The following is a 24,180-nucleotide window of genomic DNA, read 5'->3' as shown; positions in this document are numbered from 1 at the left end:
GTTTGGTGGTGATAAACTCCTTTAGCCTCTTGTTGTCTGGGAAGCTCTTTATTTCACCTTGCTGGATATAGTAATCCTGGTTTCAGATTCTTGCTTTCCATTACCTTGAATACTTCATGCCATTTCCTTCTGGCCTACAGAGTTTCTGATTAAAAATCAGCTGACAGCCTTATGGGAGATACTTTGTAGATAAAATATTGTTTTTCTCTGGCTGCCTTTAAAACTATTTTTCATTTTTGACATTTTAATTATGATATGTCTGAGCATAGGCCTGTTTGGGTTCTTCTTGCTTGGGATTCTCTGTGCCTCCTGAACTTGTGTGACTTTTCCTTCACTAGGTGAGGGAAGTTTTCTTCAATTATTTCCACAAACATATTCTCTATCACTTTCTCACTTTCTTCCCCATCTGCTACTCCTATGATGTGAATATTGTTATGTTTCATGGTGTACCACAGCTCTCTTTAGCTGTCCTGTTTTTTAATTGTTTTTTTATTTTTCTGATTGAGTTATTTTTTTTCTACTCTGTCTTTTAATTCACTGATCTCATTCTCAGCTTCCCCTAATCTGATGTGTATTCCTTCTAATGTGTTCTTCATTAGTACTATGTCACTCTTCATTTCCAACTGGTCTTTTTTCCTAATTACTATATCTTTTCTCATGCTGTTCAGAATCCTTGCCATCATTATTTTGAACTCTATACCTGGTAAATTTCTTATCTCCATTTTGTTTAGCACTTCTTCTGTACAATTATTGTGTTCTTTCATTTGGGGTTTGTTTTTTAGTTTCCCCATTTTGGCTGCATCTTCGGGTATGTGTCTATGCCTTAGGTAGATCTGCTATGACTCCTAATCTGTAGTGCAGATCTGCTATGACTCCAAATCTGTAGTTCAGAACAATTTGTGACTGACCCTGAGTACCCTGTTTGGAGACATCAGCAATCCACAGCTTTGGCTCCCTCTACTGGGGTGGGTGCCTTTGGAAAGGACCCAGATAGGCACCAGGTTCTGCTTTTCCTAGCACCAGGCCCAGAAGGAGATCGGGCAAAGACTTAAAGCCTCCAGATATCCACCTCTGCCTGCAGTCTGCTTGTTGTTCATCTTGATTAGCCTCAGGCTATTGACCATAGGATAGGGCAAGAGGTCTTCCAATAGGGTGGGGCAACTGCCTGCCCCCCAAGCAAAAACCACCTGTGTAGCAAAGGTCCACTGGAGAAAGATAGCCTCCATAGTTTGAGGGAATGACTCAGCACAGGAAACCAGGTGGCTTCCCTCTGAACTCCAACCCCAGATTCCCCAAACCTGGCTTCTCCTCACACAGCTACAGTCCACTCTTTCCTATCTCTTTTGAAGCCGAAGGTGAGTGGCTGCACATAAAATTTTGTGAGTTGGCCCTTTAAGAGGGTACCTGCATTTCCAGCCCTCTCTCCTTGACAGAGAGCAATCCTGCTTCTTTTCACAAACAGATGTGATGTGGGCACCTTTCTCAGTTCTGGTGCTCTGGATTGGAGAGCCAAGCTTGGGGTTCAGACCCCAGAGTTCTCAGTGGTAACCTCCACATCTGAGATAACTCTCCAGAACTTCATCTGCTGTCTGTGGGAGTCCAATTAGCCCGTTTGTGCCTCCACCCTCCTACCAGTCTCCATGAGGTCTCCACTTTCTGTTCTTGGTTATCAGGGTTCTTTCCAGTTAGTCTTCAGTAGCTTTTTCAGAGTAGCTTTATTTCCAGTTTGGTCCTGGGAGAATGTCACTGTAGCTTCCACTTACTCCACCATCATTTTGTAATAGAGAATTTTCTACCCAATATCCACCTTAGGTGGCAGGCTTGGGAAACACTGAAGATATTTACATGAAAACAAAAACAAGCTTATCCAAGGGGAGTGCAAGTATAGCCACATAAATTAGATTCATGAATAGTGATTCAGAGGGAATTGTAAATGTACTTAGAGACTCATGTGAGTCATATATACTAAAACATCCCAGCCTCCATCCCTGTGGCAATCAAAGAAAAAGAAAATAAAGGAGGTTTAAAAAGTAAAAACCACCTCCCTAAAACTCTTTAAAGTCCTGAGAATAGAAGGCAGCTGTGCTCAATGACCAGTATAACAGGGTCTAGCCAGAGTATGCTCTTTTAATGTGCTGTTGAATTCAGTTTATTAGTTTTGTTCTTTTCAATTAATTAAAAAATTAGTTTGCTAGTATTTTCTTATTTCTATGATTGAGTTATAAACACCTCTATGCTTATCAAGGCTATTGGCCTTCGTTTATTTTTATATCATCTCTTTGTCCAGATTTTGTATTAAGGTAATGCTTTCTTCATAAAATAAGTTTGAAAGTATTTCCTCCTCTTCAGTTTTTGAGAAGAATTTGAGAAAATTGGTTTTACTTTAATGATTTGGTAGAATTCTCCAGTGAAGCCATCTGGTTGAAATAGGGTCCTTCATGGAGTTGCAAGAAAAGCATTTTGGGGAGCTATATATGGGAGGATGAGATATAGTGTAATATTTACTGGAATAGGAATAAAAGACTGCCCCCCCCCCCAGTTTCCCAGTGTCCATACATCCTGCTATGGAAGAAGTCAAGTCTTGTCTTTATCAAGCCCAGAAGAAAGGACAGGATCCACACATTCTGTGCCATCGGTTCAGTTCCATTCAGTCTCTGTCCCCAATCAGCTAGCTTAGCTTCTGTTTCTTATTGTGCTCTGGCTGCTACTACATTGCCACCCCAGGCTCATGTTTGGAGCCCACTTAGAGCCCTTGGAGAGACATACCTGCACTTGGGACCTATGCAATAGCTAGGCCCACATGGTTGCTACAAAGAAAGAATAGGTGAAAACACAGGCAAACAGACCCATGTTACCAGGAGAGAAAGAGAGAGCTTCCCTTTGTTAGGCTCTTATTATATTATCTTGGGCTTGGAAAGGACCAGGCTCTCTTTCAAACTAACCAATCAATTCCCCAATCCTTTGCAGGCTTGTGCTGGGCCTTCCTACTAACCAATCCATTTCCAAGATCATCTGGAGTTTTGTGTCCCTTATCTATTCCAATCCTTTTCCCAGGTTAGGCACATTCCCTCTATGTTTGCTATCTTGGCTCCTACTGCACATGCCTCATGGTAGAAGAAACTCCCTATGTGCTATCTTGGTTTCTACTGGGCAGGTGCTCAACACAGGAATTTCACCTTGTGGTCTTTTGGTTTACAATATTTATTCTAAATTTAAAAGACAAAGATGGAAATTTAAGAGATATATCAGCCAAAGGTAGAAAAAGACAAAATGGCAATGTATTACATAAGATCATTTATGCAAATAGCATTTTGTAGAAAAAAAATCAATATTTTAAAATGCATGTACTTATTTATGAAAGGTATATTAGACAACCTTTTCATAACATCTAAATATGTAAAGCAAAACTTTTGGAATCAAAATTTAAACTAACTGCCATTATAATAACACATTCAGCGAGATTACAGTAACAATTATAATACAATTATAATTTAATGTAATGTCATTGTAATGTAGTAACAGATTCAGGAGGATAGAGAAGAATAAGGGGAAGGGGAAGAGGAAGACAAAAGATAAATATTATAAAAAGAGAGACAAATTTATTAATTACCATGATTTTATATTATAAACTATTTTCTTAGGAAACAATGTAGAATAATATTTGAAAAACTTCCAGATCTAACCAGGGAAGTTTGGTACAGAAGTGCCAGATAAAATATAAATATATTCCTTTTATACAGTGATAGTTAACTTAAAAGAATGGAAAAAATCTCATTAGCAATAATGATGCATATAAAATGAAATTTTTATTTTATTTTATTGATTTTTTTCAGAGAAGAAGGGAGAGGGATAGAGAGATAGAAACATCGATGAATGAGAATCATGAATCAACTGCCTCTTGCATGCCCCCTACTGGGGATCGAGCCTGCAACCAAGGTACATGCCCTTGACCAGAATCAAAACCATAACCCTTCAGTCTGTGGCCGACACTCTATCCACTAGGCCAAACCAGTCAGGACAAAAATAAAACTTTACTGAAAAAACAAGCTATTCTCTAAAGTGAAAAAGTCAATTATGTGCCTTTTCTTAGAAACTGGAAAAAAAAAACAAACTAAGGTTTGTTTCAAAAAATAACTGTGTAAGAACTGGCACGAATTTTTGTAATAGATATTTAATGAGAGAAAATTTGTCAGACCAATTATAAAAAGATACAATAAAATATATGTAACTTAAAAAAACACACCAGAAATAAAGTGGAAATATAGATAAATAGAGATGCTGGCCAGCTTCCTCAAAAACAAGCAATTCAAGAGTACTAGCCAGATGATGCAATGCCTTTTCTGACCTAGCCTTGGAAGGCCCACACCATCACATCCATGATATCCCATGGGTTATATATCTGCCCTATTTGATGGGAAAGAGAACTACAATGGCATGAATACCAGGAAGTGAGGACCTTTTGCAATGATTTTTTTAGTATGGTTACTATAAAATTCTACTAAGAAACTTCTTAAAACAGTTTTTAAAACACATAACAAATAAGTTAAACTTTTGCATACATGATAAAACAATATGTGAAAAATAAACTGAAATATCAACAACAAATATAGGAAAAACTACTTACTTGGACAAAACCTTAAGTAAACTTTATACTCTTCATTTGGTAGTAGAATCCCATTTAATAAATTAAACTCGAATATGCCATCTTTGAAAAGTTTCTCAGCATTAGTAATATCGAAACACCACTCCACTTTTCTTTTTGAGAAATTGTGTAAGATAATATGCTGTTAACACACAAAACACAAAAGAAGCAATTTATAAAAATTATAATATGCAATATCAAATTTAGTTGGTATTACCATGCAAACTTGCTTGGCCTATGCACAAAGTCAAGCCATCCTATATAATAAAAGGCTAATATGCAAATTGTCCCCACGGGTGGGAGTTTGACTGACCAGGAGTTAGACATGAGCTGACCACCGGGGGTGTCGGCAGCAGGCAACCAGGGGAAGGAAGGCCCTGGCTGGCAGCCAGCAGCCACTAGGGACCCTACCATGCACAAATTTCATGCACTGGCCCTCTAGTTAAAAGTTATAATCATAGATACAATGTTTTAAAAGGGTTGTTAGGTAAACAAAGGGTATGCAAATATGTTTATAGCTTATCAACAACTATGAAAAGTACACAAATGATAGACACTGAGTTAAACCCAAACTATCAAAATAGTGCTGCTAACTAACAAGGATGCAGAGTAACAAAAACTTTCATTCATGATTGTGAGAATGCAAAATGGAGCAGCCCCTTTGGAGGACAGTTTGAGTTTCTTGTAATGTTAAGCATGGACCTACCCTATGACCCAGTAATCCCACTCTTAAGTATTTACTTAAGTGAACAGAAAATGTACGTACACACAAAAATCTGTACACACATGCAAATATATAAAACACATACATGTGTAAGTATATATTTATACACATTCCCATGTTCATGGACAACCATTAAAGTGGTCTATAAAAAAATGGTAATGATAGTTGATTTTGGAAAAGAGAATGGAGTGGCTGAAGGATAGCATAGGAGGAGAGAAATATACTTTTTATTGTATAATCGTATATAATTATGTATTTTAGAATTTTGTGCCATGTGCATATACCTGTTCAACAATAAATAAATAAATAAATAAATAAATAAATAAATAAATAAATAAATAAAATTTATATCTCGTTTTAGTGTACATTTTTTGACAACTAGAGGTTGAACAGATTTTAATTTACCTACTGGCCATTTGTATTTCTTATTTAATGAATTGCCTTTTCTTGCTCTTTCTCAAGCTTCTATTGTTAGGGTTTGGCTAGTGACAATGGCTGTGGAAGAACTCACAATTAAAAGAAGAGATGCATAAAGGAAATTTATTTTACTTTCCATGAAGGGAAAGTGCCAAGTACTGCTAATCAATACAGAGAAAGACATAAATGGCAACCTGCTCTTTTAAGCAGAGGCTGTTGGTAGGTGACAAGGAAGGGAGAGGTTTGTGTTGTATTGAAGTTGAGGGGCTGTCTTGAAAAGTTATAGTTTTTTTATGTGTTTCTCCCACCCCAGGAGACAGTCCTGCAGATGTCCTAGGGAGGTGTCTTATTTTCCCTAGCCTGTAAAACATTCTTAGAGCAAAAGTTATGAAGTTCAAGAGGCTTGAAGTGAAAGGTGGAAGGGAACTTTCTAATAACTAGAAACTCCTTGGTGGGAATTATCCCTTAGTTGTAAACACAGCAGGGAGGAGGGAGATACAAGAATGCAGCCTTGAAAGTAGCTTATTTTTGTCTTTCAGTTTGAACAGAGGGGCTGTTTGAATCATAGGAGCTAACTAACAAACTTGGGGTTTAATAGCCAGGTGCTTCTCAGGAATTCTGGGAAGGACACAGCAAAAAAGGGACCTTGAGAATCAATCTGTACCAAAATATTCAGCAAAGGAATTTTGAAATCTATAGACAGGAGAGTATACAATGCCTCGGATCCCCACCCAACTCACTCTTCAGATTAGCTGAGAACCCATCTCTGCTTCATAAGCCAGATTTATAGGTTTGCTTGCTTTCCTTCTTTAATAAAAAGGCATGCTTTAATAAATTGGCTTTATACAATGCAATCAAAGTCTCTTGTATAAATTCCTTTATATGAGAAGACAAGGATCGAAGTTGGGAACAACCCTCTCCCATTATCTTAGGGGGATGTCTAGCAATACCTCTCTAGTGTTGGGGAGAGGTGCTTCTAACACCTATAATCATGTTAAAATCTATAAGCATTTTGTGAAAACCTACAATATTTCATAAAGTAGAGTTGCCTGTTACTATGCTACGAGCAGTCATGCTTTCATTTAAGGAAATGTTACAGTTTATACCACCATTGCCTAAGCAATCAGTGATTTCCCTTGGCACCAAATGCAGCAAGGAAAATCCACTGAGACACAAAATAGTTTCCACATTTGAAAAATTACAACCATAATGAATCTTGGAGAGGAAGAATTTTTTATCTTGGGGATCTAAAAGCTGATAATCCTTACTATACAATTTGTAGGTTTAAGATGTATATGTATAAGGGACAACATTAAAGTATCATACTAAAGTTAAAATAAGAAATAAGCTTCCTACTGTAACTTATAACAAATATTACACTTAAATATTAAATAATTTAGAAGGTGATGGCATGCTGCTTTTGTGGTAATTTCTTTTCCATATATTTTTTAGGTATAGAATTTGAAACTACATAGTGGTTTTGTCTAAGGCTTCCTTCTTTCCCCCTTTTTATTTGATATGGCATAATCTTGGTTTTCAAATACCAAGCTTGTCCAGTAGGACAAACTTGATCTAAAGAACCACATTTGAGTATATATTAACCTTTCTAAGGAATGGGAGGCCCCAGCATAGCCGCACCTTCCTGCTGTCCTGTCAACCTCCAGCAAGGTGAAATTTCTTCACTGATTTAAACCTTGTTCTTGAGAAGTGAAAAAGATGTAGAATATCCATTTCAGCCAGACCTGTGTGGCTCAGTGGTTGGGTGTCAACCTATGAACCAGGGGGTCACAGTTCGATTCCCATTCAGGGTACATGCCCGGGTTGCAGGCTTTAACCCCAGTGAGGGGTGTGCAGGAGGCAGCCGATCAATGATTTTCTCTCATCATTGATGTTTCTATCTCTCTCTCCCTCTCCCTTCCTCTCTTAAATAACAACAACAAAAAAAGTTAAAAATAAAATATCCATTTCAGAAGTATATTATGAAGATTAAATAACATGTAAACCTCTTAGCATGGTGCCTTGCACTAGGAATGCACCTAACAAGCTGTGATATCACCATCATCACCATCATCAAGATGAATACAAGAATGGGGCCATTTGTCAAGCTGAAGGCAGAATAGACAGAAACCACAAATGAATCTGCGTACCACTATTCTGGGAACATGAGGGTTTTTAAATAAACATTTCCTGGCAAGTTGCAGACAAAAAGAACAAAAATAAATAGTAGCTATTTTGCATGCTTCTTCAAGTGGCATCTCATCAGAGGTCGAGGTATCATTTCCTTTTCATATCTCTCACAGAACATCATAATTGACATAACCAAACAGAGAAGGATAAGTATTTATAGAAGAACTGAATAATGAAAAACATAAGGGTGACGTTTATCAAAAAGTAAAGCATAAAATTACCACATGACCCAGCACATCCATAGTAGGCATACACTCCCGAGATTGAGCCACAACCTGGGCATGTGCGCCTGACCGGGAATTGCAACCCAACCTCATGGTTCATAGGTCGATGCTCAACTGCTGAGCCATGCCAGCCAGGCTCTGTTTTTATTTTTCAAACTTATCTTTATTGTTTAAAGTATTACAGATGGCCTCTTCCTGTCCCCATTGACCCCTCCTCCCCACTCCTGCCCCCACCCCAGGCCTTCATAGCACTATTGTCTGTGTCCATGGATTATGTATATATGCAGATAAATTCTTTGGTTAATCTCTTCCTGCCCCCCCTCTGGATTTTTAAATTAACTTTGCTCTTCAAAAAATTTGAAGAGTATAGAATGGTCCATACAATTGTAACCACAACAAAATAATGTACTTTGTTTTTTTCCTAAAGCATGATTGCTTTAAAATATTTAAAAATTTAAAAATGAGTCCATTTTACTCTAGATGTCTCTTAGTACTGAAATGATATTTAGTTCTAATATTTGTACACTATATATAACAAAGTTCATTTGTACCTTATAACAAAAAACAACATATTTTAAAACAAAAGATGGGCATAAAATCATGCTAGCTATTTGAATGACTCATTTTTCTCCTTTAGAAATTGAGGAACTAGTATAAGATCTCTAAAGTAGTAACCACTTTCCATATCCTTTCCTAAGAATAGAATCAATGCAGTCAGCTATAGAAAAACATTGTTTAGCTTTTTAAATATGTGTTGTATCATTTCTCTTTGTAATTTTATCAAAATGATACTATACACAGGTTGCACAAATAGCTCAAAAATACTTATAAAAAACATTTGCCCCATTCAACCCCGCCTCTTCAACAGTTCTGCTTCCCAAAAGCAAGCAATTTTAGCTAATTCTGATTTGGATTTTCTCTAATAGTTATACCTGATTCTAAATGTGATGCTGATATGGCTCACTTGAGTTTTTCATGGCTACCATAACAAAATACCACACAGTTGGTTTAAAACAGCACAAATTTACTATATTACACTGTTGTAGGTTAGAGGCTCAACATAGATATTACTAGATTAAGGTCAAGGTGTTAGAAAAAACTATGACACTTTCTGGAGGTTCTAGGAAAGCATATCTTTGTCTGGTGGGCTCCATCCACTTTCTTCAAATCCAGCAACATCAAACATCTCTCTGCCCTTCTTCTATCATCACATTTCCTTCTGGTCACAATCAGAAAAGGTTCTTTGTTTTTAACTACTCGTGAAAAGAATGGGACCACCTAGATATTCTAAGATAATCTCCCTTGCTCAGGGTCTTTAATCTTAATCACATTAAACATCAGTAAAGTATCTTTTGCATAATAAGGTGATGTATTCACAGTGTGTGAATTAAGAATTAAACAAATTTGGAGGACATAATTTTGACTACCACATGGCTATTTCATGATATCAGATTCAGATATCATGTCTTGATTGCCCAATAGTAAAGATGAGGATTTAGCTCATTTGCACTACCCCCACTCCTTTCTCCACCTTCCAATTTTGGATATTTGCATTATTTTAATTCTTCCATTAGTCATCTGGAAAATTTAAACAATGTATTTAATATATTTACTTTTTCTTGTCAACTTTAGACAATTCCTTTTAATTACTCAATATGTAAGATGAGCTTCACTCTTCTTCCTTCCACCATTTGCAGTCCTTCTGTCAATTTAACCTTCACATGCACATTGTATGTATAATACATGTCACTTTATATACAACTAGAGACCTGGTGCATGAAATTCGTGCACTGGTGGAGGGGATTCCTCAGCCCTGCCTGCACCCTCTCACAGTTCGGGACTCCTCATGGGATGTAGCAATGTGCCAAGCAGCAGGCAGCCAGGGAGGAGCCCGAATCAGGGTCAGGCACCGTGCTGCTTGCACTCATCCTGGCCCACTTTATCTGCTGCCACTGTGGCAGCTGTGCCCACCAGTCCTGAGCCTGGCTTCTGGCTGAGTGGCACTCCCTCTGTGGAAGTGCACTGACCACCACTGGGCAGCTCCTGTGTAGAGAGCATCTAGCCCCTGGTGGTCAGTGCACATCATAGCGACCAGTCGTTCCATCATTCCACCATAATGGTCACTTAGGCTTTTATTATATAGACTAGTCGCCCAGTACATGAAATCGTCGGCTGTAGGCCAACCGCCATTTCTGAGGGACCTGGCGAGAGACGCAGCATGCCCACAGGAGCCAGCGGGAGCTACTGTGCACCCGCGGGAGCCACGCCACTTCCCTGGGAGGGAGGCAGGAGCGAGCCACCACATCCCGTGGGAGCCGGGAGGGAGCTGCCATCGCCCACAGGAGCCAGGAGGGAGCCACCGCTGCCCACGAGAGCCCAGGGGGGGGACCGTGAGGTGCTCGATGCATTTCCTAGTGACCAGTTGTGCATGCAGCCCTGCCCAACCTCACACACCTCGCTGCACATGCAGCCCTGCCGACCCACGCATGCCTGCTGCGCATGCAGCCTCCTGTTGATCAGTCGTTACGTGTGAGAGTGTGACAATCATTTGCATATTAGCCTTTTATTATGTAGGATGTTATATATGATCACATTTTAATTCTGCTACATAAACATCTTGACTTCTCTGGATTATATATTTTATTCTAACTGTAAATATCACTCATCCCTAATCCAAGTAGTATATTAGAGTTACAGTTCCTTTTCTTTGAGGCCAATGTGAGTCCTTTCCCAATCAAGGGAGAAGACTCTCATCTAAATTGTACTTTAGCCCAGCCAGTGTGGATCATAGGCCAATGCTCAACCACTGAGCCACACTGGCCAGGCTTCACATTAATTTTAATCATAGTTCCCACTTCTACAAGGAGAGAGTGATTAATTAATCGCATTCAAAATATTTTGAATAATCTTAATAAATATATACATATCCTATATAGTAAAGAGGTAATATGCAAATTGACCATCACTCCAACACACAAGATGGCCACCCCCATGTGGTCAAAGATGGCTGCCACAAGATGGCCGGCAGGGGAGGGCAGTTGTGGGTGATCAGGCCAGCAGGGGGAGTTGGGGGCCATCAGGCCTGCAGGGGAGAGCAGTTAGGGGTGACCGGGCTGGCAGAGGAGGGCAGTTGGGGGCGACCAGGCCTGCAAGGGAGGACAGTTGTGGGGGGGGGCCAGGCCTGCAGGGGATGGCAATTGGGGGGAACTCAGGCCATCAGGGGAGGGAAGTTGGGGGGGACCGAGGCCTGCAGGGCAGGGAAGATGGGGGGGACCAGGCCAGAAGGGGAGGACAGGTGGGGGGGACCCAGGCCAACAGGGTAGGGCAGGGTAAGGCAATTAGGGGGGACCAGGCCTGCAGGGGAGGGCAATTGTGGGGGGACCAGGGCCACAGGGAAGGGAAATGGGGGGGTGGGACCAGGCCTGCAGGGGAGGACAGTTGGGGGGGGGCCAGGACAGCAGGGGAGGACAGTTGGGGGGACTAGGCCTGCAGGGGAGGGTAGTTGGGGGTGAGATCAGGCCTGCAGGGGAGGGCAGTTAGGGGGAACCAGGCCTGCAGGGGAGGGCAGTTGGGGGGAACCAGGCCTGCAGGGGAGGGTAGTTGGGGGAACCAGGCCTGCAGGGGATGGCAGTTGGGGGGAACCAGGCCTGCAATGGAGGGCAGTTGGGGGGGACCATGCCTTCAAGGGAGGGCAGTTTGTGGTGACCAGGCCATCAGGGGAGGACAGTTAGTGGCAACCAGGTGGCAGGGGAGGGCAGTTAGGGGCAATCAGGCCAGCAGGGGAGGGCAGTTGGGGGTGACCAGGCTGGCAAGGAAGGGCAGTTGGGAGGGCCCATGCCTGTAGGGGAAAGACAGTCAGGGGCGACCAGGCCAGCAGGGGAGGACAGTAAGGGGTGACCAGGCTGGCAGGGGAGGGCAGTTGGGAGGGCTCATGCCTGCAGGGGAAAGACAGTCAGGGGCGACCAGGCCAGCAGGGGAGGACAGTAAGGGGTGACCAGGCTGGCAGGGGAGGGCAGTTAGGGGTGACCGGGCCAGCAGGGGAGCAGTTAGGCATCGGTCAGGCTGGCAGGGGAGTGGTTCGGGGGTGATCAGGTTGGCAGGCAGAAGTGGTTAGGGGCAATCAGGCAGGCAGGCAGGCAGGCAGGCGATTGGGAGCCAGCAGTCCTGGATTGTGAGAGGCATCCCAGATTGGAGAGGGTGCAGGCTGGGCTGAGGGACACCCCCCCCCCGCCCTGTGCACGAATTTCATGCACCAGGCCTCTAGTATAAAATAAATGCCTTTATATGTGTTTGTACTTGGACAATTACCTCTGAGGGGGAAAAAAAAACACATCTATACTAATAAAAGCATAATATGCTAATTAGACTGAACGACATTCTAGACATCATTCCGGACGTCCTTTCGGACAAAGTCACAGTGGCAGAGGCCGAGACAGAGCCGTTTGGGGCGATCAGGCAGGTACTGGAGCAGTTAGGGGGTGATCAGGCTGGCAGGAGAGCAGTTAGGGGGCTATCAGGCTAGCAGGCAGAGGTGGTTAGGGGCGATCAGGCAGGCAGGCAGGCAAGTGGTTAGGAGTCAGTGGGATTGGGCCTAAACCAGCAGTCTGACATCCCCCGAAGGGTCCCAGATTGGAGAGGGTGCAGGCCAGGCTGAATGACAATCTCCCTTCTGTGCATGAATTTCATGCACTTGGCCTCTAGTATACATATATACATATAACATATAAGATACAAGGTGGGACAAAAGTAGATTTACAGTTATGAATATGCAAAACATATTTTATTCTTATATTATTATTTATTAATTATTGTGTTATTTTTCATATGAACAACTGTAAATCTACTTTTGCCCCCCTATATATACATACTTTTGAGAAATAAGATATATATGCATGTAAGTATGCAAATTACACTTATATGTATATGCAAGCTCTCTAAAAATCAGAGACTTCTTATAACATATGCTTCATAATAACTCAATAAATTAAAAACCATAATCAGAAAAAACAGTTGTAAACTGCACCAATTCTCTGTACATACCTGAGTTTTTGAGACCCTTTTCTTATACCTCACAGCATATGGTGGGATGTCAAATATAAATTGAGTTCTAGATAATTTCACTGGTGCTTGCAATACTATGAGAAGAAAGTAAATAAACTGAAAAACTATTAATAGATATAAGCTCATAGATAATTATTATACTTTTTAACATGAAATAGTAAAATATACAATTATTTTGTATTTTTATATATTGCCAGCAAGACAAAAACTTAAATTTTAAATACTTTTAGAATATCTTAGTTTATCACATCTATAACATTCCAATTTTGTATTTAATGGTAATTAAGTATAAAAATTAAAAAAAAACTACCCTTGAGACAATAAAAGAATATCCTATCTAATAAAGAGTGAATATGCTAATTGACCCTCATGCCATCGCAAAGATGGTGGCATGCAGAGCCAATAAGGAGAGAATATGCTAATTGACTGCCCCACCCTCAAAGATGGCAGTGCCCACAGCCACAAGATGGCAGTGCCCAGTCCCCTCAGCCTCCCAGCTGCCCAGGGCTGGCCAGAGGCGCAGGAAAGCCTTGGATGGCAGCTGCCCTACAGCCCAAGGCCACCCGAGGCTCAAGTAACCAGCTGAGGCCTGCACTGCCAGCTGTGGCAGCAGCAGAGGTGTGATAGAGAGTTCTCTTCCCCTGATCGCTGGGTCACTTCCTGCCCCTGAGGGCACCCAGACCATGAGAGGGAGCAGGCCGGGCTGAGGTACGCCCCCTCCAGTGCATGAATTTTCATGCACCAGGCCTTCAGTTGGTTAATAAAATTACACAGGTTTCAAGTGTACAATTCATTCATATATCACCTGCATATTGCACTATGTGCCCACCACCCAAAGTCAAATCATCTTCTGCCACCATATATTTGATTCCCTTTACCTTTTACTAACCCCCAACACCCTTCCCATACTGTTGTCTGTGTCTGAGTTATTATTTTTCTTGTTCTTTCATTTGTTGCTTTCAGTTTTATATCCCACATATGAATGAAATCATATAGTTCTGGACTTTTTCTTTGATTTATTTCATTTAGCATATTTTCAAGATCTATCCATGTTGTTGAAAATGGCAGTATTTTATCTTTTCTTATGGCTGAGTAGTAATCCATTGTATATATATAACATCTTCTTTATCCACTCCTCTATCACAGGACACTTTCATTGTCTCCATGTCTTGGCCACCATAAATAATGCTGCAACGAACATAGGGGGTGCATATATCTATGCAAATAAATGTTTTCAAATTTTTCTGGTAGATACACAAAAGAGGGTTTGGTGGGTCATATGGTAACTCTATTCTTAATTTTTTGAGGAGCCTCCATACTATTTTCTGTAGTGGTTGTACCAGTTTACTTTCCCACCAGCAGTGAATGAGGGTTCCTTTTTCAACACAACCTCTCCAAAATGTATTACTTGTCTTGTTTATAATAGCCATTTCAACAAGTATGAGGTGGTATCTCATTGTGGTTTTGATTTGCAATACCCAGATTCAATGCAATCTCCATCAAAATCCCAATGGCATTTTTTAAAGAAAAACAACAAAAAAAAAGTCACCAGATTGGTATGGAACTACAAAAGACGCCAAATAGCCAAAGCAATCCTGAGACAAAAGAAAAAAAGTTGAGCTGATCTCAGGCTAGGTGTCTCAGTTTGTGGGAATATTGTCTTGCACACAAAATGACTGCAGCCTCTATTAGCAGTCAGGGCACATTTCTAGGTTGTAGGTTCAATCACCGGTGGGGGCATGTACGGGAGGCAACCAATTGATTTATCTCTCATATGGATCTCTCTCTCTCTCACACTCTCTCTCTAATCAATAAACATGTCCTCAGGTGAGGATTTAAAAATCCTATATAATAAAAGCCTAATATGCAAATTGTCCCCTCAACTGGAAGTTCTACTGGGAGTTCGACCAGGGGGCAGGGCCACCCGGCCAACTGCTCTCAGCCCCTACCCCCGGCAGGCCCCAACCTAGCCAGCAGTGGTGGCAGGCAGTCAAGGGAAGGGAGGCCCTAGCCGGCAGCCAGCAGCCACTAGGGACCCTACCTGTGCACAATTTTTGTGCACTGGGCCTCTAGTAAACAAATAAAAGAGCAAAGCCAAAGGTATCACATCACTAACTTCAAATTATGGTACAATATGAAAATTATCAAAACAGCATGGTATTGGCAGAAAAACAAGACACACTGATCAATGGAACAGAACTGAGAGCCCAGAAATAAACCCACATATAAATAAGTGAATAATTTTCAAAGATGAGCCAAAAACATACAATGGAGAAAAGAAAGCCTCTTCAATAAATGCTGCTGGGAATACTGGAAAGACACATTCAAAGGAATGAAATTAAACTGCTATTTGTCACCATAAACAAAAATTAATTCAAAATCGATTAAAGACCTAAATATAAGACCTGAAACAGTAAAATGCATAAAATAAAACATAGGTACACAACTTATTGACCTTGGTCTTAAAGAGGACCTCAAAGGCAAGCAAAGTAAAAGCAAAAATAAATGAATGTGAGTATACCAAACTAACAAGTTTCTGCACAGCAAAATAAACCATCAACAAAACAAAAAGACAACCAACTGAATGGGAGAAGGTATTTGTGAACAGCACCTCCAATAAGGAGTTAATATCCAAAATATATAAAGACCTCATATAACTCAACAGCAAAACACACACACACACACACACACACACACACACACACACACACACTTAAAAATGAGCAGAGGGCCTGAACAGATACCTTTTCCCATACAAATAGCCAACAGATATATGAAAAGATGCTCAACTTCACTAGCTATTAGGGAAATGAAAATAAAATTCTATCTTTGTAATAAGCTAGAGGCCCAGTGCACAAAGTTCATGCACAGGGGGGTCCCCTCAGCCCAGCCTACACCCTCTCCAATCTGGGGATGTCCAACTGCCGGTTTAGGCCCTTTCACAATCTTAACTGCTCACCTGCCTGCCAGCCTGATTGCCCCTAACTGCCCCCCTGCTGGCCTGGTTGCCCCTAACTTCCCCACCTGCCGGCCTGGTGACCCTCAACTTCCCCCCTGGCCTGGTCACCCCTAACTGCCCCCTGTGCTGAACTGGTCACCTGAATTGCCCCCCTGCCGGCCTGGTCGCCCCAACTGCACCCCTGGTGGCCTGGTTGCCCCCAAGTGCCCCCCTGCTGGCCTGATCACGCACAACTGATCCCCTTGTCAACCTGGTAACCCCCAACTGCCACCCCAACCTGGTCACCCCTTACTGACTCCCTGCCAAACTGGTCACCTCCGACTGCCACCTCTGCCGGCCTGGTCACCACTAACTGCTCCCCCCCGCCCCCGCTGACCTGGTTGCCCCCAACTGCCTCTCTGCCGGCCTGGTCACTCCACGCAGCCTGCTATTCAGTCATTTGGTCGTCCCTCACTAACCCCCCTGCTGGCTTAGTCGCCCCACGCAGCCTGCTGTTCAGTCGTTTGGTCGTCCCTCACTAACCCCCCTGCCAGCTTAGTCGCCCCATGCAGCCTGCTGTTCAGTCGTTTGGTCGTCCCTCACTAACCTGCCGGCTTAGTCGCCCCACGCAGCCTGCTGTTTAGTTGTTTGGTCGTCCCTCACTAATCCCCCTGCTGGCCTGTTCGCCCCATGCAGCCTACTGTTCAGTCATTTGGTCATCCCTCCCTAACCTCCCTGCCTGCCTGGATGCCCCATGCAGCCTGCTGTTCAGTTGTTTGGTCGTCCCTCACTAACCCACCTGCCGGCCTTGTCGCCCCATGCAGCCTGCTGTTCGGTCATTACTGTTACTGTGACAACATCCAGACAATTTGCATATTGCTCTATTATTAGTATAGATTTCTTTTTAGAGCAATTTTAGATTCACAGAAATATTGATGCAGAAGGTGTAGAGATTTCCAATATACCCTCTGCCTCCATACATGCATAATCTCCTCCATTATCAACATTCTTCACTATAGTGGTATATTTGTTTCAATTGAGGAACCTACAGTGATACATCATTATAATACAAAGACCACTGTTTACATTACAGATCCTTTATAGTGGTGTACATTCTATGGGTTTGAACAAATATAGAATATATATATTCACCCTTATATAGTATCATACAGAGAAGAATCTTTGCCCTAAATATCCTCTGTAGTCTTCCTATTCATCTCTCTCTCCCCACATCCCTTTGAAACCACTGATCTTTTTATTATATCCATAGTTTTGCCTTTTTCAGAATATCACAGTTGAAATGATACCATATGTAACCTTTTGAGATTGGATTCTTTCACTTAGTAATATAAATTTAAGGTCTCTGGGATCTCTATCAATGACTTAATAGCTCATTTATTTTTGGTGCTGAATAACAATCCACTGTCAGAGTATAACAAAATCTATCCATTCATCTTCTGAAGGATATCCTGGCTGCTTCCAAGATTTAGCAATTATAAACAAATCAGCCATAAACATTTGTATACAGTTTTCATGTGGATGTAAGCTTTCAGCTCTTTAAGAAAAATAACAAGGAGCACTATTTAAGGCATTGTATATTCAGAGTATGTTTATAAAATACCAAATGTCTTCTGATGTAGAAAATCATTTATCATTCCCATCAGCAATGTAATCTCACCGGCAATTGCATTCCCACCAGTTCCTGATGCTCCACATCTTTTCCATCATTTAGTGTTGGCAGTGTTCTGGATTTTGGCTATTCTAATAGGTGTATAGTGGTATCTTACTGATGTCATATGATGTGAAGTATTTTTATATTCTTATTTGCCATTTGTATATCTTCTTTGGTGAGGTGTATGTTCAGATGTTTGGCCCATTTTTTAATCGGTTTGTTTTTCTCCTAGAATTTTAAGTTATCTCTATATTTTAGATAGCAGTTTCTTCTCAGATATGTCTTTTGCAAATATTTTCTCTAAGCCAGTGGTTTGTCTTTTTTGGCACTTGCAGTGTCTTTTGTAAAGCAGATATTTTTAATTTTAATAAAGTCCAGCTTATCAATCCTTTCTTTCAAGGATCTTGCCTTTGTTGTTTTATCTAAAATACCATTGCCAAACCCAAAGACATCTACATTTCCCCTATATTATCTTCTAAGTGGTTTTTTTTTAATTTTATATTTAGTTCATGTTTGTGAAGAATTTAATGACTGTCTTTAGATTTTTCTTCTCCTTTTTATAATTTGTGGATATCCAGTTGTTCAGCACCAAATTATGAGAAGATGATCTTTTCTGAATTGTATTGCCTGTACTCCTTTGTCAAAGATCAGTTGACTACATTTCTGTGGATCTATTTCTGGGCTGTCTTTTCTATTCCATTGATCTATTTGTCTATATTTTTGCCAATATCAAACTCTCCTAATTACTGCACGTTTGTAGTAAATATTGAATTCCTCCATAATGTCAGTCCTCCAACTTTGTTCTCCTTCAAAAATGTGTTGGCTATTGTGGATGTTTTCCCTTTCCATATAAATTTTGAATCAATCTGTCAATAGCCACAAAATAACTTGCTGAGGATCTGATAGGGAATGCCTTCATTCTCTAGATCAAGTTGGAAAGAACTGCCATCTTCACAACAGTATCTTCCTATATGAACATAAAAAATTGTTTTATTTATTTAATTCTTCTTTGATTCCTTACATTAGAGTTTTGTAGGTTTCTTTCTATAGATCTTGTAAATATTTTGTTAACATGAGTGTTTCATCTTGTAGGCTGCTCATGTACATGGTATTTTGTATTTAATTTCAAAAGACATTTGCTCATTTCTGGTATATAGGAAAGCAATAGACTTTTGTATATTAACCTCTTATTCCAAAACCTCACTAGAGTTCCAATAGATTGTTTTCATCAATTCTTTTAAATTTTCTACATAGACAATCATGTCATCAGTAAAAAACAGTTCAGTCTTGCTTTCCTAATCTGTATAAATAATTCAATAGTTTTAAATTGCGCATTGTGAGTTGTATGATAAAATCTCTTGGCATTCCACTCCATTCTGCCCAAGATTCGAATCATCCCTTTGTCTAGCATACTTAATCTGTATACTCTCCCAGCCTGTTAGTTACTTAGTAGCCGTCTTGATTAGCAGATTGACTGTCGCAATATCACACTGCTTATGTTCACATTAACTTTTATTTTACTTAATAATGCCACATTCACATAACTTTTATTATAGTATATTATTATAATTGTTCTATTTCATTATTAGTTGGTTATTAATATCCTACAGTGCTAAATTTGTAAATTAAGTTTTATCATAGGTATGTATGTGCATTAAAAAACATAGTATACATAAGGTTTGGCACTATCCTTGGTGACAGGCACCCACTGGGCATCTTAGAACTCATACCCTGTGGATAAGGGGGGACTGCTGTAAAGAGATCACAGACATCTGTCAGCAGAATACAAAATCTCTGTGATAAAGGCAAAATTCGTGAACAGATCATTGACATAGGGAATATATAATAGCAAAGATAGAAAATTATAATCTGTAAGCAATCCAAAAAAAAATGGAAATTGAAATAACATACTTTTAATCACATAGAAAGATATCCAATTTCTTTAATTCAATGCTGGTTACAGTTTATACTAGAGGAGAGGTAAAAGAGCACAACTCTTCACAAAAGCCCTTTAGAAAAATGCATCAAGAGCTTTAATGTGTATGTACTTTAGAATGCAGCCACCTCAGAGAATCTCACTTACAAAAATCATCTAAATATGGAAAAGAACCATATGATATCACTCGTTATTTTGGACATAAAATAGAAAGCAACAAACAAACAAACACACACAGAAAAAAAATATGATGGCTACCAGAAGGGAAGGGGGATGGTGAGAGGGAGGAGAGGATAAAGGGGGAATAAATGGTGATAGAAAGAGAAATGACTGGGGGTAGTGAAAACAAAAGTACACAGATGATGTATTATAGAATTGTACACTTGAAACCTATATAATTTTATTAACCTATGTCACCCCAGTGAATTCAATACATTTTTTAAAAAGGAAAAAATCTAAATAGAAAAAAGTATTATAAACAAAAATGCTCACTACTACAATATTTATATTAATAAGAAAATTTAAAAAAGGAAAAAACCTAAATGCTTCTGATTATGGTTAAGTAATCTATAAGAGACACTTACCGATGATATATTCTACAATACTTATCAGTCTTAATTTATATAATTAATAAGGGTGTATAACATTCAAGTAAAACTTTATAGTAAGCATGAACAGATTTCAACTTAACATAGGCAGTAAGATCTCAAATATGTAAAAAAAAAGAAAAAAAGAAAAGCAAAATATAGAACAAAAGTAAAATCCCAAAATATTAATAATAGTGTAGTCGAAATATTCACATTGCAGGTGACATTTATTGTGTTTCTACATTTTCCAATTTTCTATGATGAAGCATTAATTTAACTTCATGGAGTCTCCCTACCACCTGTGAAATTCTTAATTCTGTATTTTAAATGGAAGTAAACTGAATATCTATATTATATATGCTATTTTAATGAGGCTTCTCTTACAAGGTGCCAAGTGTTAATTATTAACTGATTCCTATTTTATTATTGAGAACTTAATGTCTGAACTATGAAAACTAAATATAATATATTATAATCTAAACTTATTTTTTTCTGAAAAAATACCTAAACATATATTATGAATTGGAAAGCAAAAGCTTTCCAAAACTACATTTTGCAGAGTACATTGGTTTATACTTGAATATTTGGAGAAAATGAATAAATGAATATTTGACAAATATTTCAAAATTTTAATATACTTATCCTTCTGTACATGTAGATAATCCTTTAGTAACCTATCCATATGGGAAAAATATTTTCTAAAATGAAATTTCCATCCTTTCACTTTATAGCCAATGTAGTTTATTTTAATGATTTAATTTTAATATAATCATTTAAAAATTACCCACACAATGAATGAAGTACTAAACTGACCTTTTTACTTAAAAAAAAAATTATATCCTACTTTTTCAAGCAAGGGTTACTCATCGGAGATTATATCCATGCTATCTATCAAAATTTAATCTTACAGACTCACAATTTAAGTGAAATGAAGAGCAATCACATCATAATTTTATTTTCTAATATTAATATTTTTTAAATATCATTTCCCTATTTTTAAACTCTTAGTTGCTTAAGTGAAAATATTTGGTTTATGCACATCACATGAATGTTTCATATTACATACCAGTAGCTTGAACATGACATGGTCGAATAAGAGGGACCCGAGGCACAGGAGATTTTGACAAATGACATTGAGTGTAAATTTTTGAAGATTCAAAGAAATTAATATGAATGTCAAAGTCAAATTCATACGTTGTCACCTGACAGACAAAAAATACACATGTGACTATTTTGCTATAAAAGTTTGTGATATTTTTATTGTATATACATAAAATGTGATTTGATATACATCTATATATATAGAAGCCTAAGTGACTATTACAACAAAATGACCGGAATGACTGGAACGACCAGAACGACTGGTCACTATGATGCACACTGACCACCAGGGGGCAGATGCTCAATGCAGGAGCTTCCCCCAGCCTGTAGGCCCCAATCACCAATGGGACCTGCCAGTAAACCTCCTACTTCCTCCCCCCAGCGGGCAGGCCCCTATTGCCTGATCGGGGCCGGGTCCCTGGGCTGGAACAGGTAACTGGGGGTGGGTGGCCATGGATGTAGCCCCTTTCCCAGAGGGGCCAAGGACTGGCTCCCTCCTTGGGACCAGCGGCCAACCTTCCAGGTCCCTTCTTCCATCCCTCCCCACCACCGACAGGCCCCAATCGGCCTGCCACTCGTCTGCCGAGGTGGCAGTTGTCCCCTCCCCCTTGCCAGCAGGTCCTGATTGCCCGATCGGGGCTGGGCCCTGGGCTGTGACAGGGAACTGGAGGTGGGTGGCAGCAGACGTGGGTGGCAAGGAAAGGAGGAGGCGGGGTGGTGGGGAGTCGGGTAACCTGATCTGCCCTAATCGCTGGCCAGGCCTAGGGACCCCACCCATGCACAAATTTCGTGCACCAGGCCTCTAGTATATACATAATGAAATAACACCATGATCAAGCTAATTAACATATACATTACCTCACATAGTCATCTTTTTCTTATCTTATCTTTTGTGATGAGAACACTTAGGATCTACCCTCTTAGCAAATTCAAGAATAAAGTACAGTATTGTTATCAGTACCATATTACCCAGCAATCTTTTTTTATTATTATTGTTAAAGTATTACATATGTCTCTTTTTTCCCCAATTGACCCCTCCTGACCACTCCCACCCCTGAGGGAAAGCCCCCACCACCCCAGTGTCTGTGTCCATTTATCCAGCAATCTTAATCCTGTTTATTCAACCTAAGGAAATGAAATCAAAATCTCAAAGAGAGACTTGCACTATATTACAACATTATTCACAACAGTTAAGATATGGAAATAACCTAAATGTCCATGAAAGGACAAATGGATAATGAAAATGTGGTATATGCATGCATGGGAATATTTTTAAGCTTTAAAAGTAGAAGAATATCCTGCCATTTGCAACAACATGGATTGCCCTAAAGGACCTTATGCTAAGTGAAATAAAAAAGACACAGAAAGATAATGTATGATCTCACTTATCCAATGAGTCTAATATAATCAAATCCATGGAACATCATTGACATAAGAAATATATAATAGCAAAGATAAAAAAAATGGTGGTTACCATTTTACTCTCAAGGGCTGTGAGGAGGGAGAAATAGGGAGATGTTGGTCAAGGGGTACAAAGTTTCAGTTATTCAAGATTAATTAAGTTATGGAAGCCTAATGAAAGTACATTTTTTTTCAAAATAAGCGTTAGTTTATTTTTCATAAGTCCAAATATAAAAAAAATGAATGTTTTATTTATTTAAATAATTCCTATTAATTCCAAATGAATCAGACATAACCATAAAAATCTAAGAATATAAACCTTGTAGAAGACAATGTATACAATAGAGTATTGTTAACTATAGTCACCATGCTGTATATTACATTCCCAGGACTTATCTATATATATAAAGAGCCAGGGTCCATAACAACCGAAGGCTTGACCTAACACCGGAAGTCAGTGCTGGGGTGCCGTGGCACCCCAGCACTGACTGCAGCTGGTGCCGGGGCACTGACCCAGCACTGATTGCTGAGGGGGCTGTGGATTAGGGCCAGAGAGAGGCCTGCAGAGAGAGAGGACTGCAGAGAGAGAGGCAGGGTCTGATCTGCAGCCTCAGTGGCAGCTGTTGATCAGCCATTGCCTCTCTTTTCTCTCTGGGCTTCACCAGCAGCCGCACCTCTGTTTCTCTCTGGGCCTCCACAGGGCTGCTGATCAGCTCTGCCTCTTTGATCAGGCCCAGAGACGGGCCCAGAGACACTGACTAGCATAGAAACCAACCAATCAGAACTAAATCTGGGGTCCAGGAGAGGCCGCACGCCCCTGGGACCGGGTGAGGCCACGTGCCCCTGGGTCCGGGTGAGGCCGTGCACCCCTGGGTCCGGGTGAGGCTGGGTCCCGGGCCCATGTGAGGCCACGCGCCCCCGGGTCCGGGTGAGGCCACGCGCCCCTGAGTTCGGGTGAGGCCACGCGCCCCTGAGTTCGGGTGAGGCCGTGTGCACCTGGGTCCAGGTGAGGCCACGCGCCCCTGGGTCTAGGTGAGACCATGCACCCCGGGGCCCGGGTGATGCTGGGTCCTGGGTCTGGGTGAGGCCATGCGCCCCTGAGTCCGGGTGAGGCTGCACACATGGGTCTGGGCAAGACCAAACCAGAGGGAGTCGGACCTGCATTACCACCATTTGTCCACCATCCAGAACTGAAAAGTCAGTGCCGACATGTACACATAAGGAACTAGTGGACATTGAAATTGGGTCTCAAAAGAACTGTTGGTCCAGAAAGAAACTCACTACAGACTG

At 40.5% G+C, this 24,180-nt stretch overlaps 1 protein-coding gene across 1 annotated transcript in view; it reads right to left on the bottom strand.

Annotated features, from left to right (window-relative positions):
* Positions 1–24,180, bottom strand: part of CFAP47 (cilia and flagella associated protein 47) — a 502,125-nt gene that overhangs the window by 367,479 nt on the left and 110,466 nt on the right. The window contains exons 23-25 of the mRNA XM_054720946.1: positions 21,455–21,590; positions 13,235–13,329; positions 4,625–4,784 (exon numbers count right to left, since the gene is read on the bottom strand). Of these exons, the coding sequence (XP_054576921.1) occupies positions 4,625–4,784; positions 13,235–13,329; positions 21,455–21,590 (391 nt within the window). The remainder of the gene's footprint in view (positions 1–4,624; positions 4,785–13,234; positions 13,330–21,454; positions 21,591–24,180) is intronic.

The sequence above is a fragment of the Eptesicus fuscus genome, chromosome 1 (genome assembly GCF_027574615.1).
Source record: "Eptesicus fuscus isolate TK198812 chromosome 1, DD_ASM_mEF_20220401, whole genome shotgun sequence".
In the NCBI taxonomy this organism is placed as follows: Eukaryota; Metazoa; Chordata; class Mammalia; order Chiroptera; family Vespertilionidae; genus Eptesicus; species Eptesicus fuscus.
This window is presented reverse-complemented; position numbering and strand designations above follow the sequence as displayed.